General features: G+C 58.8%; 1 protein-coding gene across 1 annotated transcript in view; it reads right to left on the bottom strand.

Moving 5' to 3' along the window:
• Window positions 1-4,748: 4,748 nt before the first annotated feature.
• Window positions 4,749-14,352, bottom strand: part of RUVBL1 (RuvB like AAA ATPase 1) — a 31,258-nt gene continuing 21,654 nt past the window's right edge. Inside the window, exons 7-11 of the mRNA XM_043885513.1 lie at window positions 14,161-14,224; window positions 12,931-13,129; window positions 8,959-9,061; window positions 5,942-6,033; window positions 4,749-5,132 (exon numbers count right to left, since the gene is read on the bottom strand). Of these exons, the coding sequence (XP_043741448.1) occupies window positions 4,973-5,132; window positions 5,942-6,033; window positions 8,959-9,061; window positions 12,931-13,129; window positions 14,161-14,224 (618 nt within the window). The 3' untranslated portion in view covers window positions 4,749-4,972. The remainder of the gene's footprint in view (window positions 5,133-5,941; window positions 6,034-8,958; window positions 9,062-12,930; window positions 13,130-14,160; window positions 14,225-14,352) is intronic.

Raw genomic sequence — 14,352 nt, 5'->3', positions numbered from 1 at the left:
TCCAGATGAGGCTGCACCCCAAGCTGTCCACCCGCCTCCTCCGGGGCCCCCGACGACACGTGGACAGGGCCTTCCTCCTGAGCCGTCCACGTGGAGCCCTGGCCCTCCTCTCGTCCAGGAAATGTCTCTGAGGGGGTGTGCTGGCAAGGCAGGGTGGACCCTGGGGCCCTTGGAGGGACAGGGGCTCGGGCCTGGCCTGCGGAAGCTGGCACTGAAGCGTGAGACAGACGAGGTGCCCCGTCACGACCCCCAGAAACTCCGGTCAGAGGAGCTCCCCCGTGAAGCGCGGCAGCCCTCCCCGCCTGGCAGTTCGGCTCTGCCTGTGGCGGAACAGAGCCCTGGAGCCCCTGCCCGCGCTGCCCACTCGGGGCCTTTCCTGGAGGGCGGGCTCCTCCTACCCCACCAGAGAAGAAGCGGGCCCCGGGAAGCTCCCGCGGGGGCCTCTGCCGGAGGCCTCTGCGGGGCAAGGAGAGGGGGGCCTGGGGAGGGCCGCCCACCCCACTGCACGCAGGAGTCTCCTGGGGCGCACCCTGCCACCCTGCTCCAGGCCCACGGCCACCCTCCACCCCTGCCTGCCCCACACCCTCCCCGGCCTGCTCCTGCTGAAGGCCTTTACTGGGCCCAGTTCCCCACCCGGCTAAGTCCCCAGGAAGCTCACTGCAGGGGAAATGGGTGGGCGTGTGTTCCTGTCCAAGGGTCAGCAGAAGGCTCTGCAGGGATGTCAACACCTCTTAGTGCCTGGTTCCAGACAGTCCCGTGGGCCCCCTTGGGCTGTGCCCCCCAACTTCCCTGCCCCAAAACAGACCCTCGGGGAGGGAGGGAGGGGGGCATCACACTACCCTGAGTGGTATATATGTGAACATGCATAAAAAGGAAAAAAGTGCGAAGGAGTGGAGGTGAAAAATCTCCCTGATAAAAATGCTAGAAAGCAGAGGGTGGCTGACGGCAGGGGGCAAGGGAGATTCTTAAAATCGAAAGCCGGGTTCAGTAAGGTTCCCTGATCCTCTTTGCCCCGTGGGCATTTGGACGCATGCTCCTTCCCTGCCCCTGCACGGGCTTCCTCTCCATCGCGGGGCAGGAGGGCCGGTTTGGCCACCCCGGGCTGAGGCGGGGCCGGGCGGCGGCGCTGTGGCTTCGCAGAGGCGGGGGGCGCGCGGCCGGCCGCCCGCAGAGACCCCGGAAAGGGGTAGGAGGGCCTGGTGCGAGCCCGGCTGCTGCTCGCCCCCGTCACCTCCTCGAGGAAGCCCTCCCAGCCGCCCCCGCAGCACCGGCTGGCGCTTCTCCCCGGCCGCATGCTGTCCTCTGTCTCCAGCCTGTACGCCCTCGCGCACGGGGCCAGGGGAGAATGAGGGCGATCGGCCCAGACCCCAGGTTTTCAGACGCTGGGCCGTGGGGAGAGGCTGGCGGCCCGCGGGCGGAGGTCGAACGGCGGTCCCCGCGCCCAGCCCTCGCGCAGGGCGGCGCACGAGTGTCCTGGGACCGACGGCCCCGTGCGCGCACGCGTGCGTCCCCCGCACCGCCGCGTCCCCATTAATCACACGGCGACGGCGGTGTCGAGCGGGCGGCCGGCGGGCGCCCATCGGCGCATCTTATCGCGCCGGCCCAGCCGCCGCGCGCGCCGCCCATTGATCGCGCCGGCCGGGCCGGGGTCAGCGCGGGCCGGGCGCCTGACAGCGCATCCATCGCCGCAGACGCGCGCTGACGGCGGCCCGGGCGGCACGGCCTGGCCATTAATCACCGCGCCTGCCGCGAGTGACGGCCAGGGTGACGGGGCCAGCCAGCGACAGCCAGCCCTGCGGCCGCCCCGGCACCCCTTCCCCGGGGCCTGCTGTCCCCAGGAAGCGGAGGCAGGACAGGACTGGATGACTGGACCCCGTTCTACTCTCAGCCGGCCTGTCCCCAGACGCCAAAGGGCGGGGCTAGGCTGGGACAAAGCGGCAAACCAGCGCCCCCATCCCCGTTGCCCAGCCCTGCCTGCACCTTGCTGAGGAGGGGGCCAGGGGGCAGCGAGGGCCAGCACACCCTTCCTGGAAGCAGTGGACATTGAGAAAAGGCCCAGACCCCTGCCGGCTCTCTCCCCTCTCCAGCCTGTGGGCCTAACTGAAGGGTCCAGCTGCAGGGGACCCCCAGCTTTCCCAGGACGGGCTGTCAGGACCGGGAGGGGCAGGGCGCGGCGCCGGCCGCCTCTGGTTCCTGCTGGATGAAGTGTGGCCTCCTCCTCCTCCAAGAGGGACAGGGCTCGGGACTCGTCACTGCATCTCAATAAATGGAGTGCCTGATGCAGCCACACCAGACCCCCCAAGTCCACACACCAATCCATCTTCACAGGAGGAAACCAAAGCTCAAGAACCAGAGGGATCAAGGGCAAGGGTCAAAGACAACCCAAGCTGGGAACAACAGGGAACGTACGCCCACCACTGCGGAGCTCCATGTTATTAGAAAGACGGTTGAGAAAGGTCTGCTAGCCAAGAAGTCACCACCGTCTGTTTAGTTCTAAAAACCAATAGCCTGTAAGAACCAACCTTGGGGGTGTAACCTAAGAGGTGTGGTGGTGAAAAGACATGGGCTGAGAAAATGGAAGCAGGGACCCCCCCCCCCCGCTTCCAAGAGCCCTTAGGCCCCGGGCCCTCACATGCATTTCTGGCCATTAACACTGGCAGCTCAGCCAACTGGCTTGCTGGGAGGCACCCGGGACAGCCTGGGACCAGAGTGTGGAAGATTAGCCACTTCCTACCAACAGCCCCCTCCCTGCCTCACATTAATATCACAACAATTCTTCACGTCGGAGCTGAAATAGTGCAAAAAATGGGGCCGCTGTAATTGTTGGTAGATTGCGTGTCAGCCAGATAAGATGTAACAAATATTTCCCTCCCCACCAGGGTCTGTTTCCCTCTTGGTAATGGATGGAGAAACTTCTCCTAGTCGGCGAGGGATTGGTCGTAAAAACTTCGCCTGGAAGATTAATGTAATAATCACAAGCTTTGCTGGGAAAATAGGAGGGAAATTAAAATAACCCAGCCTTCCTACCTGTCCAGACCCATCTCCCTCACTGTGAGTGCCGACGGACGAGCAGGCCATCTCTCTGGGCACCACCAAGCCCAGGAGACCTGGGGAGTGAGAACAGGGGGCTGTAAACACACACGCCCGTCCTCCCCAGGGCTCGAGGGCCCACCCCTGACAGCCCGGCACGCTGAGGGGCACGCCTCCGACCACCTGACGAATCGTCACTAGCTGGGCAAGGGACCCCCCAGTCCAACCCCGGGGGGCTGCTGCGAGCACGCAGGAGGCGGCGCCCAGCCCCGCGGCCCAGCAGGGCGAGCTCTCGCTGCGTCTTCATCTTCGGTTCACGCTTCTGTGGGTCCCGCGCAGCCACAGCTGGTAGACCAGAGACACGGGCGCAGACGCAGGGGGAGGGGCAGCCAGGTCAGGCCAGGGAGCACCCCGCCACCCCTCCCTGCCCACTGCCCTCACACCCCCACCTCAGGACCCCCATGCTGGGGAGCAGCAGGGCCCACACAAGACCCATGCTGGCAGCGGGAGTGCGCGGACCCCGGCACTCCGCCCTCCTGCCTGGATTCCCGCTCAGGCTCTGGGGACGGGGCGCGTGCAGGCTGACCGTGGTGCTCAGGACTCCCATCTCGGCGGGTCCCCTCTCGCGCACACGAAACCACCCAGAGAGCCTACCCGAGGGCGCTGCTCCTGTGCTGAGCGCTGCCTCCGCTGAGCAGTGGGCGCGGGGACAAGGGCTGGCCGGGCAGAGAGCGCCGTGTTTCTCCTTCCGGGCACCAACACCCAGGCGGTGTCTGCCCAGGCTCCGCAGGCCCTCCCTCCCAGCGCCTGACAAAAGACGTCGTCCCCGTGACGGGGGCACGGCTCAGGGACACAGGGTCCAACTGAGAGGGATCCCAGTGGTCAAAGCTGAACAACTTGAGCCACAAAAGAACGTCGTGCTGGGTTATAAGCCCCAAGAATATAATAAAAATCCAGGGCCCTTCCTGCTGGTCCAGTGGCTGAGTCTCAATGCTCCCAATACTGGGAGGCCACGTTCAAGCCCTGGTTGGGGAACTCCATGCCGCAACCAAGACCCAATGCAGCCAAATAAGTTAAATAATAAAAGTAAAAAATCCAGAAGTCCATCCTGACACAAAAGGCAACAGATGATCTCCAGGGCAAAGACACTCAGCCTCCAGGAGGTGAAGTGAAGGTGCCACCCCTCTGGGAGGGCTGTGCTTAAGGACGCCTTCCAAGGGGGACGGTGAGGAAGGCAGACGGAGAAACGCGATGACACAAGCCGGGCCGGGGACCCAGGTCAGCAGGGCAGCGAGGAGCCCCGCCGGCGGGCATGCCTGACGGGATGTGTTGGAAACGGCCCACTGCTCTTTCTCCTAGTGACCCTCAATCCCAGTTTAATTATGAGAAAAACACCAAACCAGCCCCACTAAGGGTGATGTGACAGAGGACCTGACCAGCACTCCTCAAACTGTCTGGGTCATCAGAGACGAAACCACAGGTGTGACGATGGGATGGGACGTGGGCGCTGGATGGCTCCTGGGGTGGACAGAGGACAGTGGACCGCTGAGGACACGTGCACACAGCCCACGACGTGCGCCACGGGCTCAGCGCACACGACACACGCCACACGGCGAGATGCTGACGGCCAGGGACCCCTGGGCCGTCTTCACAGTCCTCTACCTCTCCACTGCTCCAAAGCACAAAGGTTCCTTTTTAAAAATCAAGGGAGTCAGATATCATCGAAATAACCTATCAGGATTTATTAGAAAAGCACACCAGCGACAGGCTTCCTTCAAAGCAGCCAGGAGAGGAGTCACAATAATTTAAAGGAAACATTTCCACGCCGCCCTCACAGCGCTCTCCGCCCGGGGGGGACAGAACCCCGCGTGGCTGGGCCTCCTGTCCACGGCTGGCCTGGGCCCGGCTGACCGCAGTCCCCTGGCAGAGGCCCTTGGTCTCCTCACTTCATGTACTTGTCCTGCTGGTCAGCCAGGATCTTGGCCGAGGACTTGGCGTCGTAGAAGAGCTCGCTGATCTCCTCCACGTGCTCCTTCTCGATGCCGTCCTTGCCGTTGATCTTGGCCAGCAGGTTGGCTGGGGTCAGCAGCTGCACCGCGTACCTGGAGTGGCCGGGGCAGGGGTGAGGCGGGGCCACGGGCAGGAGCCTCCCCATGCCAGCGGGAGCACTGCTGAGCCCCGGGAGCTCGCCCAGCTGCTGCAGACGCGGCAGGCGAGGACCGTGCTCACTTCCCAGAGGTCTGGACCCGCCGCCCCACCCAAGGAGCCAGAAGTCACCAATGCGCCGTAAGCCCCGCTGCCTGAATCTGTCACCGCCTCAAGTGCTCCAGCAGGAGGCACCCGCGCCACTGGAAAGGGCCCGCAAACTGGGGTGCACACAGCGGTGGGGAGCCAATGCCAGGGTCCAGCCGGGGCAGGGCATGTGGCGGGGAAGGGAACGCGTGCCCGAGAGCACACGCGCCGTCCAAAGGCGAGGACGTCCCAGCGCTTCTGCAGACACCGTGCCACCCGGCCAGCTTGCAGCTCTGCAAGCCCCTCAGAAGTGAGGAGCCGACGCTGAGGGGAACAGGCCGGGCTGAGCACGGGGAAGCCGTGACTCACAGGAAGGAATCCGGACAGTGGGGCGCCCTCCACCAACCGGCTCCTGGCTGCTGGGAAGTCAGCACAGCCGCCTCTGTGGGCGCGCCTCCCCGCCCACCAGATGGAGGTGCCGGGCTGGAGGGGGCCGCCTGCCCCGCCCCCGTGTCCAGTCCTGTCCCCCTCCTGCACCCCAGGGGCCGCCGGGCAGGGGGACCATCTCAGGGACGGAGGACTTGCCCGCCACTCAGGTTTCCCAGCACCGCCAGCAGGCCGTTCTGGCCCTGGGCAGGGTCGGGACCCCCATCCCGCCGGGGCCCGGCAGCCAGCTCACCTCAGAGTGGTCTTGGTACCGATCTCCCCCAGGTGGTTCAGCGCCTCCTCACTGATGTTGATCCCTTCTGTCTGGGCTCGGATCTTAATGATCTTTGGGAGAGAAACTGTGATCAACAGTGTCACCTCCTGAGAGCGTAGAGGCCCAACCCGGGCGGGCGGGGCAGAGCCACCCCTTGCTGACGCAGCCACACCCTTCTTGCCCTGCCCCTCGGGGGCTCCCTCAGGGCAGCCAGCCTCAGCCTCCCTCCCCAGGGCGGGCTCCGCCACCTGTAGGCGTGTCGGCAAAAGGAGAGACGCTTTTTCTCTGCCTGACAAATGATGGTTCAATAAATTTTAAAAGTTACTTTTAAAGATTCAGCAGCCCTCATAACCTCACTGGGCGATATCACGCCCGTCAAGAACAGGCTGACACACGAGCACTGAAGATCCCGGGGGCTGGCGGGAGGCAGGCTGGGTGGGGACGGCAGCACGCGTGGTGCTGGGGCCCTGGCCGCGGCAGCGCTGAGTGATAAGGGGCAGCGGGGTAATGATGCTGTGTGTTGTGTAGCTGAGATAACTCGGGGACGTCGAGCCTCGTATAATACAGGAATTTTTCACTCTGGCAGCTTCGTAAACAAGATATCAAGAAGCCCTTGTTTAAATTAAAGCCATAAAAACGTACCCGGGATACAGCCATCAAAGTGGGAAAGACTGAGCCCCAGGCTAAAGCGTCACAAGGGCAGAGGGACCAGAGGGTTAGGAGGTGTCACCAGGGAAGACCCTGCTCGGAAGCAGGTCCCGCAGACGTGAGCAGGGAGTGGGAGGGGCAAGGTGCCCGGGAGCGCAGCCCCTCTGCAGTAAGCGGCGCCGCCAGGGCCAAGGGCCAGATGCCGGCAGGAAGGTCTCAATTCAGACCTTTGGACTAAATGCCCTGAGCGCTAAAATGCTGTCCACTTATTTAAACATTTCACAAACACTGCGCTGACCACATCAAAGTTATCGGTTCAGCCAGGGGGCTGCCAGGTGTGATCTCAGTCAAAAGCATCTATGTGCATGAGGGGTCCATCTGGGCGCTGCAGGGAAGTGCAGCTGAGCCGAGAAGTCACCGGACGGGCACACGCGGATGGCAGGGAAAGGAGGCGCGGACGGCTCCCGCCAAAGGACGGCCCTCCGATCACACCCGTCAGAGCAGCGCAGCTCTGCACTTTCGAGTAAAAAGAACTTCTCGCCAGCAGCTGTGTGCCCCGAGGAGTCCCCGGGCCTCAGGGAGCCCTGGGGAGACGTGGACACGGGGCCCTGGAGCCGGGTGGGGAGAGCCCAGCCTGAGCGGCGGACCCTGCAGGGTGCCACGGACGCCGCGCTCTCCCTCTCCCTGGGGCAGGTCACAGCAATGCCAGGAGCTCCTGCTGCAGACCGCTCACCAGCGACAGTTCATAAATTAGATCTTTAATCATTTAATAACCTGCAGGGGATGGTTTATGAGGGTGTCGGCACTGGTGGCAGAGTACACAAGTTACATCACTCTGTTTTTAGAAACCCCCCCAAGCTCCAGTGGAAATGCTGAGACTGTCCCCTGAGCAGCAGGAGCAGCCAGGCTTGTCCTGGGGCTGCTCCGTCCACTCCCCGCCCAAGAGGAAGGCAAGAGGCGGCCCCCGCTGAGCCCACGGGCCCTGGGGCAGCACGCACGTGCCGGGGGTAGGGCAGCGTGCTCCCGGTGGAAAGGAAGCCACAGAGGCTGGCTGGCTGATCTTGCGATGCCAGCCTGGAGCCCTGGTCACTGAAAGCTGCTGTGAGGAGCCTGTGAGCAGCAGTCACGCCTCCCTGAGTTCCCACGCTCAACCCTGGGGCCTCCCAACGGCCCCGAGAGGAGGGAGCGCTTGTCCTGTGAGCAGAGGCGGAGGCCCACGGAGGACACCACTCAGCCATGAAGCGCTGCGGGGTGCAGGGCGCCACCCCAGCCACAACAGTTGGGGTGAGGAAGGGACCAATTTCTCCTCTGCTTTTGCTTCTGCTCCTAGTCAAAGCCTTGGCTTCAACCTAGCATTCATCCAAGAGCAAGAGATTATCATGTGGGGACAAGGCCTCCAGCCATGGACCCCATCTCCTACCCACCTGCTGCTGTCAACTACAACCACCTGGGTGTCCGATCCGTGCCAGTCACGCAGGGAGAGCTCTGGCTCTACACGTCATGGGCACTCCTGGGCGCTGGCCAACAAGACACGCAGGGCCAGGCCAGACAGGCCACAGGCAGGTGGGGGGCTGCTGGGGAGGGTCCAGGAGAGGCCCTCTGAGCTCCGAAAGGAGCGGCCTGCTGGCCAACTGCCACAGAGACTCCCTTTCAGATGAGACATTTCTCACGGGGAGGAAGCTGGTGGCAGAGACATCAGGAAAGGGGCTTCAGGATGAGACAGCCTGGGTCCCAGTCCCAGTCCTGCCACAGATGAGCCGTGTGAACCTGCGCAAGCTAACCAGTCTACGTCTCAGCACCCTGCTCTTTAAGAACATCAGTAATAACTGTCTATCCTACCTCAAGTGACAAACGACTTGGGGATCGAACGACTCAGTACACCATGCAAGAGAGTGCTCTGGGAGGAGAGGGTCCAGCAGAGTCCCCAGGATGTCAGCGCAGCCCTGGGCCACCCCAGGTCCCCAGACATGGCCATACGCTGACCCCACAGTGAGAGACCTATGCCCCAGCGAGACCGTCTGGGGTCAGGGTGGGCAGAGCAGATGGCTGGGCCCCGTGGCGCATGGCCAGCTTTGTGTCCTGGAATCGCCACTCAGGGCTCAGCCAGCACAGGGGTAAAGGATGGCTTGGAAGGGCCAGAAGGGACGGAGCTGCCAAGTCTGCGGGCACACGGCTGCGGCTCCGGCTCTGTATGGAGAGCTAGGGCTGCGCCCTGGGAACAAGACATGCCTGTGGCCGGCAGCTCCGTGATGGGCGGTGGGGGACCAGGGCCACTCACGTGTGCCGACCTGCTCAGCATCAGGGACCTGGAGGGAGAAGAGGGCGGGGGCGGGGGCAGGGCTGTCCACCTGTTTCATCTCCTGCGGGGTGTACAGCATGGTCCGGATGATCATGACTCGGTCCAGAAGGTCGAGAGGGATGCCGTGAGGAGAGGTGATGTCCTCCGTGCCCCTGCAAGGCCGACAAGTTCCACATCACTCAGGCCTCTCTGGACAGTGGAAACATGGCTGAGGCCCCGGTGATAACAAAGCAGCTAGTTCTCGTCCTGAGAGTCAGAAGCAGGACCGCAGAGGACACAAACTAACTCAGGCGGCATCAGAAACCACGTCATTATTTTTGCAAACATCAACACCACAGGAAATTGGGGGAGGAGGAAAAAGCCAACTGAAATCACATTAAAAATGCTCATATAGGTATCTGCCAAATTTTCTTAAGCTATACTAAGTATGTAGATTTTTTTGTTTTGTTTTGCTTTTGTCCATGTTGTTTCAGTATTAATAGCCTGTGACCCAAACGACTGGGCATTCAACTCGTTCCTAGTTGTTGCTGTTATAATTAATGGTATTTTAGGCATACTGCCATGAACATTTCCTCAGCATCTCTCACAGAGCCTGACACAACCCTGAATATCTCCCTAAACACATGAACGGATGAATGAAGGAATGTGTTAATTTTTGAAGCCACACAAGTGATCTGGCCCCACTGTACTGTAGCCAGAACTGAGCAGTCTAGAAGTTTGCTCCTTAAAGGTCTAGGAAAAGGAAGGTCTAACACCTCATCTGAATTTGCATTTTCTTGATTATTAATGAATCATTTGAATGCCTTCCCTTATGTCCATTAGTTATTTTATTTCCTTTTGGGAACTGTCCAATCACATCCCTTGCCTGTCTCTCTCAAATCCTTAGCCAAGCCAGTGAATGGCCACCCCACCAGGTTGGACAGCACCAGCTCCCAATGGGCTGTGTGCTGGGCAGACCCTGTGGACACCTGCCAGGCTTCAGCCGCATCTGGAAGCCCAGTGAGCCGAGCCGGGGGCTCCTGCCTCCACTTTGGGAAGCCACCGCAGCAGGTCCTGCATCTGGAAGCCCAGTGAGCTGAGCCGGGGGCTCCTGCCTCCACTTTGGGAAGCCACCGCAGCAGGTCCCCAGTTCTGGCTGGCCTCCCCAACTTGACCAACTGCAGTCTATGGTCATCACTCGTCAACACAACCAAGGAAAAGGGCAGGTCATCTAGCTTTAACTTTCAGTATCAGAATACTCGGTTTCCTATATAAGCAAACATTCTAGAAATGTAACTTCAGTGAAAGAATATCTGTGGACATTCTATCCAGTCAGTTGAAGTGTAAATGTATATTGATTATTGCAAGTATAAAATGTTGTCGTGGACACATGCTATAACAGGATGAACCTTGGAAATGTAATGGTAAGTGAAAGAAGGCAGCCACAGAAGGGCAAGCACCGTATGATTCCACCTCAGGAAATATGCAGAAGAGGCAAACGCACACAAGCAGGGTAGATCAGAGGTTACCGGGTCTGAGGGACGGGAATGGGACTTCCTGCTGTGGGGAGAGTTTCTGTCAGTGCGACGGACAGCTCTGCGGATAGATGGTGGTGACGGATATACAATACTGTGAATGTTATTAACAGCACTGAGCTGTGCACTTAAAAATAACTAAGACAACAAACTATGTTATGTGCATTCTACCACAAAAAAAAAAGAATAAAATACTACATTAATAATTGTTACATCTAACACTTAAAAATAATTAAGACCTTTTCAAACAAAAAAGGAAACAGACTAGTAGCAAACACAAAATATTAAGATACCATTAGAAAAAACAAATCTTTTTCACCAACAAAGATTTCTAAAAATAATAATAAAGAACTAAGATAAAATTCTATCATGATTAAAATCTTATTATTTGGTATACCTGTAATTGTCACATTAAACAAAATAACTTTTAAAAACTACATTTAATTTTCAGTTATTTAATTCTGTTTAGGTTATATGTTTCTCTTTTTAAATCCTATTTAGATATTCTCCTGAGAAATGTTTAAGAGATCTCAATTTGCCATCTTAAAATATCCCCAATTCTACAACACTCATAATAAATTATCTTCATTTCAGAGACAGTAAATATAAAAAGTCTGAAGAACAAAAGATTAGGGAAAAAAACACAACAGAACTTATCAATATGTGTTAAAAATTTTTCTTATAGTTTTGAGTTCATAAAACTAAAAATTTAAACAGGAAAAAAAAACCTCTGCTTAAAAAATACTAAGCACTTCTGAGGAATTAAAGACCAAAGACTGTGGAAATGTGTTCAAGCTCTGAGTCTTAGGTACAAAGTTTCTTTCAGACAACGTGTTAGAGAAGATGGCTTCTGGAACACACATCCTTGTGGATGGGGCTGGGGCCAAGTTCCCCAGGTCCCACTGGGTGGGTTCTGAGGTCAGGGCCACCCTCCCGTGCCTGTTTTTTCCCTAGATGGAATGAGATGAAGAGGACTCCGATCCTGAGAGCTCTCGGCCGGAATCGGCTCTGGCCGCGGGGCTCCCTCGGCAGGGGGCGCCATTTGTCCAGGCTGGGCCCATCTGCCCGCTGTCACACTGAAGCCAGGCCCCACCAAAGCGAAGTCCAGAAAACACACACGGGGTCTGTGTGGCCGGACACCAGGTTCACCAGGCCACGTGTCGTTTCCAGATGCTGCCCAGGCAGCCAGGCCCTCGTTGGCCTGGGCCTGGTCCAAGCTGCCTTCCCTTCAAGACCAGAAAACACCTGTGAGGGTGACGAGCGGTGTTCTTAACAAGACAGCATTACAGGGATTCAAAGAGAGGCTGCAAGATGCTGCCGCCCGCACTTACACCGTGCACACAAAGCCTCCTCTGAGCGAGAATGGTCACTTGAGTAGCGGGCCTGCCCAGAGCCAACAGCATGGCTTCCGCCTAAGCTCAGCGGAGACGAAGCTCCTCTACAGAGGCAGGTCCAGGGTTCAGGTTGGTCTGGGCTCCTCACTCGCTTTGGCTGTAGCTGTGCTGAGACATTCATGGTCTCGGGGTCTCACTTCAGATTCCCGCTCCCCCTGGGCCAGGAGCATGCATTCTCCAGGCCCTGCCGCCCTCACCACTGTGCGGCAGGCTTGCAGAGGGCCCTGCACCACCCTGTCATGCCCTAGCACTGCTGGGAGCAGGCCCAACACCCACGGGGTGCAGAAGACCAGAAGCCAACTAGTGGACACACGGGTGCTTACTCAGGCACTGGAGGGGGGCGAGTTCCCCGTCCTTTCCTAACGGGCACTGGTTTCTGGCTGAGTTGGGTGTTTGTTGCTGCATGTGGGCTTTCTCTAGGTGTGCTGAGTGGGGGCTACCCTCCATCCTCACTGCAGCAGCTTCCCTTGTTGAAGAGCATGTGCCCTTGGGCACGCGGGCTTCAGCGTGAGGGCTCAGGAGTCAAGCTGCACGGGCTTAGCTGTCCTGCAGCATGTGGGATCTTGCTGGACCACGGAGAGAGCCCATGTCCTTTGCACTGCAAGGCAGATTTTAACCACTGGACCACCAGGAACGCCCCTGGGCTCCCCTCTTGAAGGTGGGCCTTGGGGGTTGGGGGGAGGTGCCAGTGTGGCTCCAAGAAAAGGTCTGGGCCAGAAGGAAACGACAGGCTTCGCTGTCCGAGGCCTGGGTTCTTGTCCACTCTGTAGCCAGGGGCACACCATGCTGTCCCTGTTTCCTCATCTGAAAAGTGAAGTCACAACACACACCTCGGGGAGCTCACGGGGGATGAAGTCAACACAGGCCGTGTCACTGAGGGCTGGCCCACCTGACCTTTCCAACCAGATAACCAGGTCACACCCACGGCAACCCCAGTTACCACGTGCACGCCCTCACACACAGGAACAGGGTGATTCTGCTGGAGTGAAATCAAGCCACTCCGAGTGTCTCCCTCAGAATGAACACGGCGCCCTCCTCCCCACCTCAATGGGTGACGTGACGGGGTGAAGTGACCCTGCAGACACCAAAGAGCCTGGGGGGAGGTGTTGGTACCTGATGACACAGTTGCCTCGGTTGGACGCAAAGATGACGATGGGGGCGATGGAGGACTCGAGCGCCCGGTGCAGGTAGGTGAAGCACTCGATGTCCAGCATGTGGACCTCGTCCACGAACAGCACGCCCGGGACCAGCTCTGCCACGCCCTGGTCAATGTACTTGTTCACCACCTTGTTGATCTCTCCCCGCAGTTTGTCTAGGAGTAGGCGAGGGTGACAGGCAGGGTCAGTGCTGTGGGGAGGCGATCGCCTTTCTCTTCGTTCCCTCCGAATCCCATCCAAGCCCGAGTTAGAGCTGGGCTTGAGTGTGAGCTGTGTGAACCCACCATCAGGCCACGACCCCAGTCCAGGCTTCAGTTTCATCTGAAAATAGCACTGTTACCTAAAACCCAGAACATTGGCACGCTACCCTGAAGTTGTATTAAGTTTGTAAACACTTGTCTTCACCAGGGCGCACACCTCTGGTCTGGTCTGTCACACTCCCCACCAGGCCTTATTATCTCACACCAGCGCCTGGAAGATGGCAGTTTTCATATGCAAATTTCCCTGTGCGATACTGAGTAAATGACCCTTTTTCGTGGCCTGTGTGACAAAGCTTCAGTTAATTAACTTTCAATCAAGCGCCTAGAAGGAATAGGGTGCGTTCAGAATCCTCTCTGGAGGAAAACCTGTGAGGAATGACAAGGTCTAAGGAGAGGCCCCATCTCAGAGCTCGCAGAGGGGCGAGCGTCTCAGAGGCTGAGTGACTGTCCGAGGTCACGGCTCTCCTTCTCCAAACCAGCGCCTGTGCCATCGGCAGGAGGGAGCAGCCCACACACCCAGCACCTTCCACCACAGCTATGAGGCGGAGCTGTAAAGGCCATGTTATGATAAGGACACTGCTCTGGGGGTTCACATTGTGCCAGTGGCTGAAATTTGAAAGAAAACAGCTTTAACACTGACAGTTTTCAAGTGACAAAGCTATCTGTGGTAATTAGAAAAAAACGGAGCATACAGTTAGCAAGAGGAGCAGGTAAATCACAGGACCAAAAGGGCAGCCAGCCTACGGCCTCACCCGGGGAGGCAGGCAGGGGCTGCTGGGGCGAGCAGGCTGTGTGCTGCAGGTGGGACGCGCCCGTGACCGCCTGTCTCCCTCTCGGGATGCGCGTGAGGATCCAGCGCAGCCGTCAGGTGGGGCAGGACCCCAGCACCGCCAGGCTCGGGCCCCCAGCACCGCGCCTCGTCTCACCTGTGATCTCCGTCTTCTTGGGCTTCATGAGCTGGCCCATCATAGACAGGATGTCTTGTCCCCCCTGCACAAGAGAAGGTTCAGGAGTCAGTCTCGCTTCCTAAGGCAGTTGCAAACGCCTCAACACCACCACCCCCAGGGCCCCTCATCAACTGGTCAACTCAACAGGGGTCCTGAGAAGCAGAGACCCCC

This window comes from Cervus elaphus, chromosome 24, assembly GCF_910594005.1.
Source record: "Cervus elaphus chromosome 24, mCerEla1.1, whole genome shotgun sequence".
In the NCBI taxonomy this organism is placed as follows: Eukaryota; Metazoa; Chordata; class Mammalia; order Artiodactyla; family Cervidae; genus Cervus; species Cervus elaphus.
The sequence above is the reverse complement of the archived record's forward strand: the minus strand, read 5'-3'. Positions and strand labels throughout refer to the sequence as shown.